Source organism: Lathamus discolor, chromosome 5 (genome assembly GCF_037157495.1).
Source record: "Lathamus discolor isolate bLatDis1 chromosome 5, bLatDis1.hap1, whole genome shotgun sequence".
In the NCBI taxonomy this organism is placed as follows: domain Eukaryota; kingdom Metazoa; phylum Chordata; class Aves; order Psittaciformes; family Psittacidae; genus Lathamus; species Lathamus discolor.
The window spans coordinates 109,049,880-109,064,606 of NC_088888.1; the positions used below are offsets into that span (position 1 = coordinate 109,049,880).

The window sequence follows — 14,727 nt, forward strand, 5'->3', positions numbered from 1 at the left end:
AGAGAAAGTGGTCTGTACCTCCTCTCTTCTTTTGCAGCATCCTTCAGTTCGGTACCAATGCAGCATTTTCCTGGGTTTGGAAGGACCCAGGACTAAAAACTTATTCTATTTCCCAGAGAGTTTCGGAGAAACAGGGCTGTTTTCTGCCCCATGAGCCAGTCAGGGAGTTGACCCTTTCTGACATGTCACCCTCCAATATTGCTCCTGATGCTTGTCTGGCTGCCCTTTGCTCTGTGCCATCCAACACCACACTGTTCCATGTTCCCCTGAAGAAAGCCTGGAGTGAATGGTTTACCATAGGGAAATGGACACTGGAGAAGTCATCTTGTCTGTTCTTCCATTATCAGTGACTCCCACTGGAATAATCTGGTCATCGGCTATGTTGAAATGTCACTTGCTTTGTGCAAGTGTGTCCAGAACAGCCATGGGACCACAAAACCTGAGTGGGTGCACTGGGATGAGGATGCTTTATAGGCACCCCAAGAATGGGATTTTGGGAGTGCAAGGGGAATGTGGTGGCTCCAGCCCCTGCCCCCCACCACCCCCAATAGGAATGAGGTCCTCAGTGCAGAGGCTGGATAGAGCTGACGGAGATTTGGGGGCTGTTGTGTCCCCTGCAACTAAACTGGGATGCAGCTTGTGGAGAAAGGAGACACACTTAGGCAATTGGCCCTTGCAGGCATTGTCACCACCCTGCTTTGAAGCAATGGGATAATGGGAAAATCCTAAATCTTTTTCCAGGGTGTCACTTTGGGGTCATGGGTCTGGGACTGTCGAAGGTGTGCACTGGTCACAGTTCAGAGGGGTCTGGCTGCAGAACCTCTCCTGGCACTCCGTTACCCGGGAGGTGAATGAACCACACAGCACACAGAAATCACATCTGCCCGACTTTACTTCAAAGCAGTGAACAGGGTGTTGGTCACAGCATGAATACAGCGCTGGGAGCTCCGCTGCTGCGCTTCCTCCATGGCTGGGCACTTTCACAATCACTTTCCCTTTTTGGGCGGGGGGATGCAGCAGTACATCTTCCCACAGGACTGGCTGAACGTCCACTCATCCCTCTTGGCACACATGTGGGAACAGTACCCGGCACAGCTGCCCTTGGACTGCCCGTACCCTGTGATGGGAAGGAGAGAGAAATGGATTGAAAGAGAAGGTGTCAGATATTGCAGGAGGGCAGATCCCCAGAAGTTATCTCCTTGCTGGCTCCAGGGCAGTAAGGATGCACAGGGTACTTTTGGGTTTAGACCAACATAGAATATGACTGATGCTTTCTGTCCCCATTGAGCTAGACTCCTAAAAGTCATCCCTCTAGACGTGTCAGCACTGCAGCTTGCTGGCAAGATGGGCAGTACAGACAGGCTTTTGCAGTGTGGTGTTCGTCTCACCCCAGATTGTGCGAGGTTGGGTAGCTCATCAGCCAGCGCCAGGGGCAGGTAGCTGATCTGCACTGCAAACCCAGGTGAGATGAACCACCTCCACCACCCCAATGCAAAAAGGCTGGAAAAGGGACAAGCACCCATTCCCCAGCCTCACTTTGTTCACCTTCATGCATTGCATCTTACCTGGAGTGGCCAAGGAGAAAAGCAGGAGCACAGCGAAGACCACACACAGCACCTTCATGTCTGGCGGCTAGCAGAGATCTCAGCGCACTGGCAGCAAAGTGGGTCTGAGATGGCCACAGTGGGGAACCTTGGAAGTCCTGGGTTTTATAGAAGGCTTCCTGCATGAGCAGTGCAGCAGGAGGAGAAGCTTGAGCAAACCCGTCTCCTAGGAGGTGTTGCTTGCTGGCTGGTGTGTGCAATGTCACCCCGACCCACTGGTCCTGCTCACAAAGGCACCCAGCAGCCAGGTCCATGCTCCAGTGGCTTCTCCTCGCTGCTCACAGAGGGGCAGCTCCCAGATCCGGCTGCCAGGACTCCACCACTGGCACACACGGAGCCGCAGGGCACAGCTCTGCTTGACCCAGTGCCAGCCGGGGCTGCCCACAGCAGAGCTGCTGCCCAGGGGTGCAGGAATTCAGTGTGGGCACCTTCCCGATAAGCCCTGGACACTGTCTGCCAGGCGCAGACACAATGGACAATACCGGGAACAGATCCATCGTGGGAATAGTTTTCAGGGTGCATCCATCCCTGACCGGTGGCAGTGAGGCTCCTCAAGGGTCTCCCCCAAATGTGGTGCTCTGCAACATTTTCACAGAATCACAGAATGGTTTGGGTTGGAAGGGACCTTAAAGCTCATCCAGTCCCAGCCCCCTGCCACAGGCAGGGACATCTTCCACTAGACCAGGTTGCTCCAAGCCCCGTCCAACCTGGCCTTGAACACTGCCAGGGATGGGGCAGCCACAGCTTCTCTGGGCACCCTGTGCCAGGGCATCACCACTCTCATAGTAAAATAGTGCTTTGTTCTATCTAGTCTGAATCTATCCTCTTTTAGTTTAAAACCATTACCCTTTTCCAGTCCCTAAAGGTCCTACTAAAAAGTCTGTCCTCATCTTTCTTCTAAGCCCTGTTTAAGCACTGGAATCTTCTCTAAGGTCTCCCTGGAGCCTTCATTTCTCCAGGCTGAACAAGCCCAGCTCTCTCAGCCTGTCTCCATAGCAGAGGTGCTCCAGCCCTCGGAGCATCTTCATGGCTTCCTCTGGACTCACTCCAACAGCTCCACATCATTTTTATGTTGTTGCCCCAGAGCTGGATGCAGGACTGCAGGGGGGTCTCACCAGAGTGGAGCAGAGGAGGAGAATCCCCTCCCTCAACCTGCTGGTCACGCTGCTGGTGATGCAGCCCAGGACACGGGGTGCTTTTCAACCACCAGCACCACTGGCTCCTTCTCCTCAGGGCTTGCTCTCAATCCTTTCATTCCCCAGCCTGTATTGACACTGGGGGTTGCCAACCCAGGTGCAGGATCTTGCTCATGGCCTGACTATCATCACATTGACTTGGCCTGAGACATTTGGGTACTTTTCCTGAAATCATTCAGAAAGGACTATGATGCTGATTAAAAGGGATGTAGGCAAATATGTAAATGAAGCTCAGGTAATGAGTTGCCCTAAGACATCTGATCAGAAATCCGTTGTGAGTCCAGTGCTACCCTGCTAATCATTTTCATGGTTGTCTGGAGAGTGTGCTTACTAAATTCACAAATAAGAAGTTGGAAGGGGCTGCGAGGAGGACAGGGTTAGTGTTCTAGTGGATCATTTCATGCTAAAGAGACAGTAAAAGAAATTAAACTAAGTAATAGATAAAGCTACCTTGCCTATACAGACAAGAATACTTAGCTGGAGAACACAGAACAAGGAGTTTCTGGTTTTATAGCAGGTCAGCAGGGAGAATTAGGGTTGCAGTAGATCATAGGTAGGTACAAATGAGCAACGTCATGGTGTTGGGAAACCAGCACCAATTGTACTATGAGCGTAAACAAAAGGTAAGTTCATAAAACACAGGACGTACCCACTGCACTGCACACCCCTTGGAAAGTGCATCCATCCAGTTCTGTGCACTGTGCTTCGATAAAGCAGTGAAAGGGATGAAAAGAGCTCAGAAAATGACAGGGGTCAGAAGACAAAAAATAGAAAGACTCAAAAAAAAAGAAAGAACCCACAAAAGTATGAGAAGAAAGCAGCATGACCAGCAGGTACAGGGAGGGGATTCTACCCCTCTACTCTGCTCTCCTTGCAGTCCTGCATCCAGCTCTGGGACCCCAACGTAAGAAGGATGTGGAGCTGTTGGAGCAAGTCCAGAGGAGACCTTGGAGATGCTCCAAGGGCTGGAGCACCTCTGCTATGGAGACAGGCTGAGAGAGCTGGGCTTGTTCAGCCTGGAGAAGAGAAGGCTCCTTAAGGGGAGACCTTAGAGCAGCTTCCAGTGCCTAAAGGGGCTGACAAGAAAGCTGGAGAGGGGCTTTTGACAAGGGCCTGTAGGGACAGGACAAGGGGGAATGGCTTTAACCTGACAGAGGGGAGACTGAGATGAGCTCCTAGGCAGAAGTTGTTCCCTGTGAGGGTGGTGAGGCCCTGGCACAGGGTGCCCAGAGAAGCTGTGGCTGCCCCATCCCTGGCAGTGTTCAAGGCCAGGCTGGATGGGACTCGGAGCAACCTGCTCCAGTGGAAGGTGTCCCTGCCCAAAGCAGGGGTTGGAACTGGATGAGCTTTAAGGTCCCTTCCAACCCAAACCATTCTCTGATTCTATGGAAATGTGACCAGCAAGGAAAGACTGAAGCAAGTGGAATAATGATCAGGAAAGAGGAGACAGAAATCATCATAGTCCCGAAATCCATATAAGGTAATGCATTGGAAGGGTATGTTCTACTCTTGGTGGCCAGAATAGGAATTCCATGACTCCAGTCACAGCAAGAGGTCCTCACCTGAACTATGGGAAAGCCTTTGTAATGAGAGGTCTGTAAGGCAGAAAAGACTGAATAGGGAGAGTGTGAAAAACCCATCACCAAAGGTCTGAAAGAAAGATTGGATGAACTCCTGAGAAGGACAGTTAAAAACACTGGTGATGAAGCAGCGGGGGTGCACAGCCCCCTCACCCTTACTTTTACCCAGTTTCTGTATTCAAACAAGATCACAGAGAGGAGCATAAGGCTGAGCCAGGTCGGAGTGGAGAACCGGGCTGGGCAGAAGCAAGTGCCTGGAAAGGAGTCCAAGAGCACGTGTTTACCCTCAGGAAAACTCCATCCGGTAACATAAAGTGTGGTGACTTCCTCAGGAAGGTTTTATACATATATTTTAATTTGTACCTGCTCATTAGTTTATAAATTGCTTTTTCAATACATTTGTCCTTTCTATGCACTTCGATTTCATTAAATTCTTGCACGAGTTCCATGTATCAGCTGCGCTCAGTGTGAAAGAGGACTTTCATGGTTACTTTCTCAATAAACGCATTATTTACCATTGCATCCCACCTATTTCTTAGGTTACGAAGATTGAAAAGCCACAGTTCGTGTCTTCCTGAGGCCTCTATAATTTGTGTGGCTTTGTGAAACATCTTAAGTGTTTCATCCCTTAGCTGGCAAGCACCACTCTATTTAATTTTATGACTATGAGTCCCCAGCTCTGCCACCTCTCTTTTCACAGAATCACAGAATCCCAAGGGTTGGAAGGGACCTCAAAAGATCATCTAGTCCAACCCCCCTGCAAGAGCAGGGTAACCTACAGTACATCACACAGGAACTTGTCCAGGCGGGCCTTGAATATCTCCAGTGTAGGAGACTCCACAACCCCCCTGGGCAACCTGTTCCAGTGCTCTGTCACTCTTACAGTAAAGAAGTTCTTCCTGATGTTAACGTGGAACTTCCTATGTTCCAGTTTACACCCATTGCCCCTTGTCCTATCACTGGATATCACTGAAAAAAGCCTAGCTCCATCATCCTGACACCCACCCTTTACATATTTGTAAACATTGATGAGGTCACCCCTCAGTCTCCTCTTTTGCAGACTAAAGAGACCCAGCTCCCTCAGCCTCTCCTCATAAGGGAGATGTTCCACTCCCTTAATCATCTTTGTGGCTCTGCGCTGGACTCCTTCAAGCAATTCCCTGTCCTTCTTGAACAGAGGGGCCCAGAACTGGACGCAATATTCCAGATGCGGCCTCACCAAGGCTGAGTAGAGGGGGAGGAGAACCTCTCTTGACCTACTAACCACTCCCTTTCTAATGCACCCTAAGATGCCATTTGCCTTCTTGGCCACAAGAGCACATTGCTGGCTCATGGTCATCCTCCTATCCACCAGGACCCCCAGGTCCCTTTCCCCTTCACTACTTTCCAGCAGGTCAACCCCCAACCTGTACTGGTACATGGGGTTGTTCTTCCCCAGATGCAAGACTCTACACTTGCCCTTGTTAAATTTCATCAAGTTTCTCCCCGCCCAACTCTCCAGCCTGTCCAGGTCTCGCTGAATGGCAGCACAGTCCTCTGGTGTGTCAGCCACTCCTCCCAGTTTTGTGTCATCAGCAAACTTGCTGAGGGTGCACTCAGTTCCCTCATCCAGGTCATTGATGAAAATATTAAACAGCACCGGTCCCAGCACCGACCCCTGAGGAACTCCACTAGTCACAGACCTCCAGCTAGATTCTGCGCCATTGACCACAACTCTCTGCCTTCTTCCTTTCAACCAGTTCTCGATCCACCTCACTACTTGATCGTCAAGCCCACACTTCCTTAGCTTATCTATGAGGATGCTGTGGGAGACAGTATCAAATGCCTTACTGAAATCAAGAAAAACTACATCTACCGCTCTACCATCATCCCTCCACCTAGTCACTTCCTCATAGAAGGCTATAAGGTTGGTCATACATGACTTCCCCCTCATAAAACCATGTTGGCTGTTCTTAATGACCCCCTCATCCTTGATATGCCTAGTGATGGAGTCAAGAATAAGTTGTTCCATCATCTTTCCAGGGATGGAGGTAAGGCTGACCGGTCTATAATTACCCGGGTCCTCCTTCTTGCCCTTCTTATAGATTGGTGTGACCTTTGCCATCCGCCAATCCTCAGGCACCTCGCCCGTTTCCCACGACTTACCAAAGATGATGGAAAGTGGCCTAGCAATGACCTCCGCCAGCTCCCTCAGCACCCGTGGGTGCATTCCATCCGGACCCATCGATTTACAGATGTCCAGTTTGCATAGCTGATCCCTAACCCAATCCTCATCTACCAAAGCAAACTCCTCCTTTGTCCTGACTCCTTCTGGGGCTATAGAAATCCGGGGCCCTCGGGGAGAGTCTGCAGGAGTAAAGACAGAGGCAAAGAAGGCATTCAGCACCTCTGCCTTCTTTATATCCTCTGTCTCCAGGGCACCCACTTCGTTCAGCAGTGGGCCTATATTGCCTCTTGTTTTAGTTTTATTTGCTATGTATTTGAAGAAGCCCTTTCTATTGTCTTTAACCCGACTAGCAAGATTGAGTTCCAAGGAGGCCTTAGCTGTCCTAATTGCCTCCCTACATCCTCTAACAACTGTCCTATATTCCTCCCAAGCGGCCAGCCCCTCCTTCCATAATCCATAGATTCTCCTTTTCCACTTGAGTTTGCCCAGCAGCTCCTTGTTTAACCACGCCGGTCTCCTAGATCCCTTACTTGACTTCCTACTCATTGGGACGCTCCGATCCTGAGCTTGGAAGAAGCGGTCCTTGAATGCTAACCAACTATCTTGAGCCCCTTTACCGCCTAGTACACTTTCCCATGAGACTTCCCTTAGCAGTTGACTGAAGAGGCCAAAGTTGGCCCTTCGGAAATCCAGAACTGTGGCTTTGCTAGGTATTCTATTCCTCCCACACAGGATCCTAAACTCCACCATCTCATGGTCACTGCAGCCAAGGCTGCCATTGACCGTCACCACTTCAACCAAACCCTCCTTGTTGGCGAGTACTAAGTCTAGCAGCGCTGCTCCCCTAGTTGGTACGTCCACCATTTGCATTAAGAAATTATCATCGATGCACTCGAGGAACCTCCTAGACTGTGAATGACTGGCTGTGTGAGTCTTCCAGCAAATATCGGGGTAATTAAAGTCCCCCACGACGACTAAGGCATGTAGTCGCGAGGCTACTTCCAGTTGCCTGTAGAAAGCCTCATCAACTCCTTCGTCCTGATCAGGAGGTCTGTAATAGACCCCCACAACTGTATCACCCGTGCCAGTCTGTCCCTTAATTCGTACCCACAGACATTCCACTTGCTCCTCATCCGACCCCGGACAGAACTCAATACATTCTAGTTGCTCTCTCACGTAAAGAGCAACTCCACCACCTCGCTTTGCTGACCTATCTTTCCTAAAAAGGACATAGCCATCCATGACCACATTCCAGTCATGTGAACTGTCCCACCATGTCTCTGTAATCGCCACTAGATCATAACCTTTAGCCCGCACACAGACTTCTAACTCCTCCTGTTTATTCCCCATGCTGCGTGCATTGGTGTACAGGCATTTCAGGGAGCCAGTCCTAGTACCCTTTTTCCCCTGCGGGACAGGGTCTAAAGAGCTATCCTTTCCCACAAGTGAAACTTTACTTACAGTAAAGAAGTTCTTCCTGATGTTAACGTGGAACTTCCTATGTTCCTCTTCTTGCCTACAGTAGGCCATCAGGGATGGGGAGATAGGCATTGCACACACCACAGTGTGATACCCCACAGCCTGATTTCTTACTGTACAATTGTCCATGTTTTGGTTCTCACCTGCTCTTTTCAGAGCACTCTCTTCAAGGACTCCCCAACCTTTCCTTAACGTTTTAGGTGATTCAGACCCATCATTTGTACAGAGATTATCTATTTTTTCCCAATTCACAACCTTAAACTATCTGACACTGATTCGGAGTTTGACGTTTTGCTGCCCTGTTACTCAGTGTTGTAAGATCCATCTGCTGCCCTTCGTGGATCTAGGCTTGATGGTATTCAGTAATTTTGCAGCAGCTGCAGCTTCTGCCTAGTCACCAGTCCCCTCTCTTTTTTCCTGGCTGTTTATTAAGCCATTAAACAGCCCAGTGAACTGGGGTTGGAAAAGCTCCTTTGCTCGTGTTTGAAGCCCCAGGTCTGTCTGGAGGGTTTATGAGGAAGAGGTCGTGATCAAAGTGTCTGCAAGTGGTCTGCTCACCCAGGCTCCTGGGAGCTCTCAGCCCAGTGCTCCTGCCCACCACCCATCACAGGGGCTAGAGCAGACAACAAAAGAAAGTGCATTGAACACAATGTTTGCTAAAGTTATCAGAGAGATGTTGCAGACATGGCTCCCTTCACAAGTCGAGATGGGAACATGGGGTCCTTTCCAAGCCAACAGCCCCACATGGTGACCAGTCTGGACAATGGAGGGAGAGTTATCAGTGCATCATGGCCACAAATCGGCCCTATTCCATGCCTTTGCATCCCTGCCAGAGGTTGAGAAAGGCCTAAACCCTGTGATACTCATCTTGTTCTCCCCTCATCATTATACCTGCAGATCTCCATCAGGTCCCTCTGACCCGTCAGCACAGCCCTAACAACTCTGCTATTGACAGTCCCTATTCATCTGTGCTCTCATCAAAGTCAGCATGCTGATATCGTATCTGATATTGGGTAACCAGGTCTGGGGGACAGAGGTGGCTGCCTTCACACTTGGGCACACATGGGCAATTCTGGTACTCATGCCATCCCTGTATGTCCAGCACGACTTGGATGGATTCCCATGTCTCCCCAGCATCCTCTGCTCTGCAGGGAGATGCTCTATAAAATCCAGCAGCCTCAGCCTCCCTGTACATCACCTCCTCCCTTCGAGCTCTCTCCAACCCTCCTCTCTCCAGCCTCGCTGAGATCCCAGATCAACTCCAGCCATGAAGTTCCTCTACCTTGTCTTTGCTGTCTTCCTGCTGGTCTCCCTGGCCACTCCAGGTAAGATGACAAATAGGGTGAGATGAGCTTTATACTAGCTCTATACTACTTTTAAAGTAACTTTAGCTCTTGAAAATATAGTTATTGCTATCTGAGGTGACTGCTATAACCTGGCTGGTACTTTAATGGCTTCTTTCAAAGGACAATGAAATAAAGACTACTTTAGAGAGATTTGTGTAGGAATAACTGAGGTTAAAACTTCATCATCCAGTTTGGGAGTGAGCCCCAGGCCAGACAAGAGGCTGGATGTGGCCACTTCTCTTGAGGACTCAGGGAGTTTCATAGTACCAGAAGGACTCTTCTATGCAAATCAATTTCTCTGTCAATGCTGGGTACATTTGATTTACTGATGTGATATAGATATTACTGCTAATACTTGTTTCTGAGTCTGCAAGGCTGCTGTGGGCCCAGTTTCAAGACCTTTGCATCATCCTTTCAGCCATTTCTGAGTAAGACAGCAATTTTTAAAAGCATGAGTACAGAAACCTGAGTGGACAGCTAAGATTTGAAAAATGCTTGATGCTGCTTTTGCTATTTTGCTCTGAGAACACTGATCCTGTCTCTGAAAGACAGAGCAGGCATTTGCAGTCGTGCACAGATGAGCATCTTTATGAACTTTGCTTTTGGGCTGTCTCTCAGGATAGGGATGAATGCACTCTCCTTGGGAGCATCTCTTTCCAGAACCACACCTGTGTTATTAACTGGTCCTTTAGTCACCAGCTGTGGGGAGAGGGATGCACCAGGGGTATCTCAGGCTTGTGCTCTTCAAGAGCCTTTCCTGCTTTGGGGCTGGGCTTGGGCACGAATGTGGATGTATGGGAGAATGGATCATGACCTCCCCATAAGCAGGGTCTCATCCTTGTGACCACTTGTGCCACGCTTACACCCGAAGGTGACAGGAGGGCAAGACAGTGACGCAGGGGCACTTCTGACCCAATCACTCTCCCTCTGTCTCCCCCTTGCAGGCTATGGGCAGATCAGGAAGTACTGCCCCAAAGTGGGCTACTGCTCCAGCAAGTGCTCCAAGGTGGACGTGTGGTCCTTCTCCTCCGACTGCAAGTACTACTGCTGCATCCCGCCCGGCTGGAAGGCGAAATAGGAGCTGCAAAGGAAGGCCCTGGGGAAGAGGAGGCACCGCGGTGGCTTTGGGAGCAGCTCCTCACCCGTCCAACCCAATTGTCACCCCCTCCTCTCTATAAATAAAAAGGGAAAAAAAGGAGATGGAACTTGTGCGTGTGGTGTGGTCACTGGTGTCCCATGATCCCATAGAAAGCTTTAGCACAGCCCAAAGACTCATCAGCGCTTAAAAACATCCACTGACAACAAGCTGCAGAGGTGCTGGTGGTCTTTGAGGTAGGAATTTGAGAAGAAGGTACCTTTTTCCCTCTTGCCTTCTCTATTTTCCTGAACAAAACCCTCTGGAGACAGGGGAGAATCTCCCATTGCCTTACTGCTTTTTCAGGCTACAGGTCTTATGGGGATGTATTGAAAAATGCGGGCATTTCAGCAATGTCTCCTTTAAGCATGAAACAGGCCTCTTTCCGTGAAAATCTCAGCAAATACCCAGAGTTGGGGAACAGAGAAGCAAATAGGTACACACAGGCCTCATGCAATGGATTTTATTGAGTAGGTCTCCATGGGCTACCAAAGCAGTGCAGACATCCAGAACAAAAGGAGACACCCACATGAGAAATCAGAATAAAGGTGTATTTACCTCTGCATTAATCCTGCTCAGAGTGGATAGACTTGGAGCCAGTGCTTCTGCAAGTTTTGCTCTCCAGGGCAGATAGCCCCAGCATGCTCACAGGCAGTTCTGGAAGGAAAGGTACAATCCAGTGCCAATATTGTTCACTCTCAAACATTCACTCATTGCCAGGGAGCACAGCCTACAGTGTGTTCTCTTGGAGTTCAGTCTCGGGCTGGAGGTGCTGTGGTGTTTCTTTGCTTCTGCACAAGGGAGAAGGAAGTGAGGAAAGAAACTCATCAATCACAATCTGATATAAATGTAAATGCTAGGACTTCTTACCGGTTTGTGGTGAATGAGGCTTTAGGTGGGCAATAGAGGCATAGGCTACTTGCTACTCTTCTTTGGTCATCTCTGCACTTAGTGCTTTGCTATATTCTATTCATTTATGCTTACAAAGTCCAACACTCAGAGACTAGGAATGAGTTGCTATTTATGCTGTCTGCAGAAAGTAGCTTCCAAATCTATTGGACATAGTTGATGTATGAGAGCACGAGGAACTTGGGGCATTTCAGGAGTGCTGTCTGTGTTTAGGCAACTGAATTGAGCCCCACGTTATTAGCTCAGACTCACCTTCAGGCAGCCAGAGCTTCTTTTTGCAGGAAAGATAACAATTTGCATACCCATTGCGGCCCTCTCAGGTCTCTGTTTTAGAAGGGAAGAAGAAAGGATCTCAAAGTTGTTGCTGTAGCACAGTCCACCACAACCATTCCTACGAGTCAACTCCACATCTCCTGACCAGGGACTGCTGATCCCAATTGTCTGCTGGCAGCCAGACTGGGAGGAGTCCAGCTCCCAAAGGAGAGGTGCCTGCACACTTGAGGTGAGGCCACACGAGATGCCTTCAAAGAGTCAGTGACAAATGGGCACAGAATGGACGTCTCATTGTCAGATGGCCGCTGGGTTGGAGTGACATAACACCCTGCTAAGCAGCAAACAATGTGTCCTTGAACAACAGCGAAGTCATGCTCCTCCTTAACACTGTCCTCTCTGTCAAGAAATGTCTATAAATATCAGGGTCTCCAGCCTTTCTCTTAGCAACTGCTGCAAGATCTCTCTGCAAAGCTGCATCCCAGACCTGCTGTGATCCATCCTGGTGGATATCCAGTCATGAAGATCATCTATGTTGTGTTTGCTGTTTTCCTAATGGCTTTGATGGCTACCCCAGGTAAGGTGGCAAATTATGTGGGGCAGAAATGAGAGATAATAGTGAACCATAAAGGAATTCAGGTTAAAAAAAGAATTTCCCTAGGAAAGTCGGTGTGGGTGGTGAGTCATGTGTGGAGATTTCGGTTGGGTTCAGCTCATGAGACTTCTGGAGTGGAATTCAGCTCTGGAATCACACCAGCCTAGATTTAGAGCCCTCCCCTATGGGGGGGTCTCCATGTGAACTGGGTCCCATCACGGTCATTTGATAGAGTCAGAGGAATTCAGTTCACCTCAAGTGAAATACCCAGGGTGTGACTATACTGATACATTCAACAGTGCCAGGACTGAGGCTCTCTTTGACATTCAAACTAAGTCTTCCACACCATTTAATTGACAGCACTGTCACTGGCTCAGTTTTGCTCTTGGCCAAATAACATGGACTCAAGCCACTCTTAAGACACGTGTTGACAGTGGCCAGGGTCCATTCACAGGTATCAGTGTGGATCTGGACATGTTTTAAAAGAGATTTTCCTGCGTGATGATGGGATTTCTGTGCTGTTGACCATGATGAATTAGTCGATGCAGATTTTTTCCTGCTTTCTTTCTTTCCTTCTACAGGCAAAAGCCAGCCAAAAAAGAGCTGCAGGGGATATTGTTCCAGGACATGTGCTAAAGAAGAGAAGGAGGAGCACACTGAAGACTGCAGAAGGATGCACTGTTGCCTGACACACAGGAAGAAGAAGTAGAGCAGAGATTTTCGGTGATGAGAGAAGTAGGGAAACAGTGATGTTTGTGTTAGTTTCTTCTTGTATTATGGAAAAGGATCTTGCTCCTCTCATTAAAAAATACCAGTTATCACCCTGAAATGTGCTGTGTGGTCCATTGACTTCCAAAGCGTTGTGTGCAGATGTTCAGGAAAGATCTGTTAAGTCTTGCCAGATAGGTTCATGTTTGTGGAGAGGATGTGGTCAAACACAGATATTGCACTTTCTGATACAAGCCTCATCACAGCAGGGGTCATAGGTGAGTCATAGGCTGTGTGTGACTCAGATCCTGCAGAGAGGGTGGGGTGGTATCAGAGAGAAATCCACTACGTGCTCATCACTGTCCTCCCGAGGTCCATCCCACACTCAGACTGAGATGATCTATCAGCAGTGACCATCGCCAAGGCTTTGCATGTTCTCTAGATCTACCACCAAACATGCCCACATTAGTGGCTCTGAGGTGTGGCCTCTAAGCTCACGCTTACTCATTGGCCAAGTTGCGGTACCATCCATCAGACCCCAGAAGGTCCCACAAAACCACTGGGTGTTATACCTGGAGTGGTTATCCAGCACTGGCTGAAAGCTATGATCACCATGGTATGTTCACATTGCCAACACAAGCTTTGCCTTGTAGGACCAGAGACCCCTGTATAGGTTTCTATTACCTCTTTTTCTGGTCCAGACAATCTAGACCAGCAGCCCAGACATAATCCAGTGAAGGTGGTGTTTTCAGTTTCCAAAGCCCCTTTGGATTTCTTTAGATGTCTTCAACATGTGAGTAACCTCCCAGGCAACTGGGATATCCTAGCTCCAGCCCTCACCCCCCTGCACTGCCAATACATTAGGAACCAGTTCTCTAAAGCATCTGTATCCCATGATATTGATGTTTCCTCCCATTCTTCCGTCACTGTTTGTCCATAGGGACCTCAGAAGGCAGCAAATTCCTGCTAAAGCCTTCGGTTTGGACTGTAGAAGGGCCTTGGTCCTGGAGTCAGTAATACATGAGCAAAGCTCTCACTGACTTAAATGGTGTAAGATCAACACTAAAATGCAAGGGGGAATACAGTAATGACCGCTGCTTTGTGAGCAGCCCTGTGCTGTGCTGCAGAGGTATTCTGTAAAGCACAGCCTCCCTGGGACTCAGTAGCTGGAGAATTAAGCATAAGAGAGACGCAATCTGTCACGTCTCACATAACAGATTGGACCTAGCTAGGGCTGGTACAGCCTAAAAATGGTGCTGTGGCTTCTGAATATGCAAATTGCCACTGGCAATTAAGTATTGTCCTCAGATGAACTTAGTTTTTTCCCTTTAGCAGTCTTGTGTCCGTTAACCCCTGTTTTAGCCAACACTGGGTACCTCTCTTAGAGTTTGCATGATGAGGTAAATAGCCCATGGCATCCATGCTTGGATCACAAGGAGACTCTTCCCAGGGAAACAGCATGAGGAATTTGGCCTTCAGCCACTTGCTCTTGGCCAAGGCAGCATCTCATAGCATCATTGGGTCCACTTGAAGGGGAAAAATCTGGTGAATGTGAAAGTGATCAGTGACCCACTGGTGAAGGCAGAGCTGCAGCCACTGACAGCAGCAAAGAACCTGACCTCGTGTGGTGCAGAGCTTACAAAATATAAGGAATAGTCAGGGAAATACGTCCTAAGCCCTGGAAATTGTCCATTCGCATGCCGTTTTGGAAGGTCTCACCATGGGTCAGGCATGTATT

General features: G+C 49.0%; 2 protein-coding genes across 2 annotated transcripts; one reads left to right on the forward strand and one right to left on the reverse strand.

Annotated features, from left to right (window-relative positions):
• Window positions 1-986: 986 nt before the first annotated feature.
• LOC136014475 (small basic protein 1-like) lies at window positions 987-1,653 on the reverse strand. Its single transcript, XM_065679225.1, has 2 exons — window positions 1,566-1,653; window positions 987-1,117 (listed from the first exon to the last, which is right to left on the reverse strand). Exons 1-2 carry the CDS (start codon window positions 1,621-1,623, stop codon window positions 987-989), a joined length of 189 nt encoding a protein of 62 aa, XP_065535297.1. The 5' UTR covers window positions 1,624-1,653.
• A 7,640-nt stretch (window positions 1,654-9,293) lies between these two features.
• LOC136014476 (cygnin-like) lies at window positions 9,294-10,450 on the forward strand. Its single transcript, XM_065679226.1, has 2 exons — window positions 9,294-9,351; window positions 10,317-10,450. Exons 1-2 carry the CDS (start codon window positions 9,294-9,296, stop codon window positions 10,448-10,450), a joined length of 192 nt encoding a protein of 63 aa, XP_065535298.1.
• Window positions 10,451-14,727: the final 4,277 nt, after the last annotated feature.

Bases quoted from the DNA above. Each gene is read 5' to 3' on its own strand.
- LOC136014475 (XM_065679225.1), bottom strand. From the start codon at position 1,623: ATGAAGGTGCTGTGTGTGGTCTTCGCTGTGCTCCTGCTTTTCTCCTTG. The intron at 1,118-1,565 runs GTAAGATGCAAT...TTCCCATCACAG, and splicing joins TTTCTCCTTGGCCACTCCAG to GGTACGGGCAGTCCAAGGGC.
- LOC136014476 (XM_065679226.1), top strand. From the start codon at position 9,294: ATGAAGTTCCTCTACCTTGTCTTTGCTGTCTTCCTGCTGGTCTCCCTG. The intron at 9,352-10,316 runs GTAAGATGACAA...TCCCCCTTGCAG, and splicing joins GGTCTCCCTGGCCACTCCAG to GCTATGGGCAGATCAGGAAG.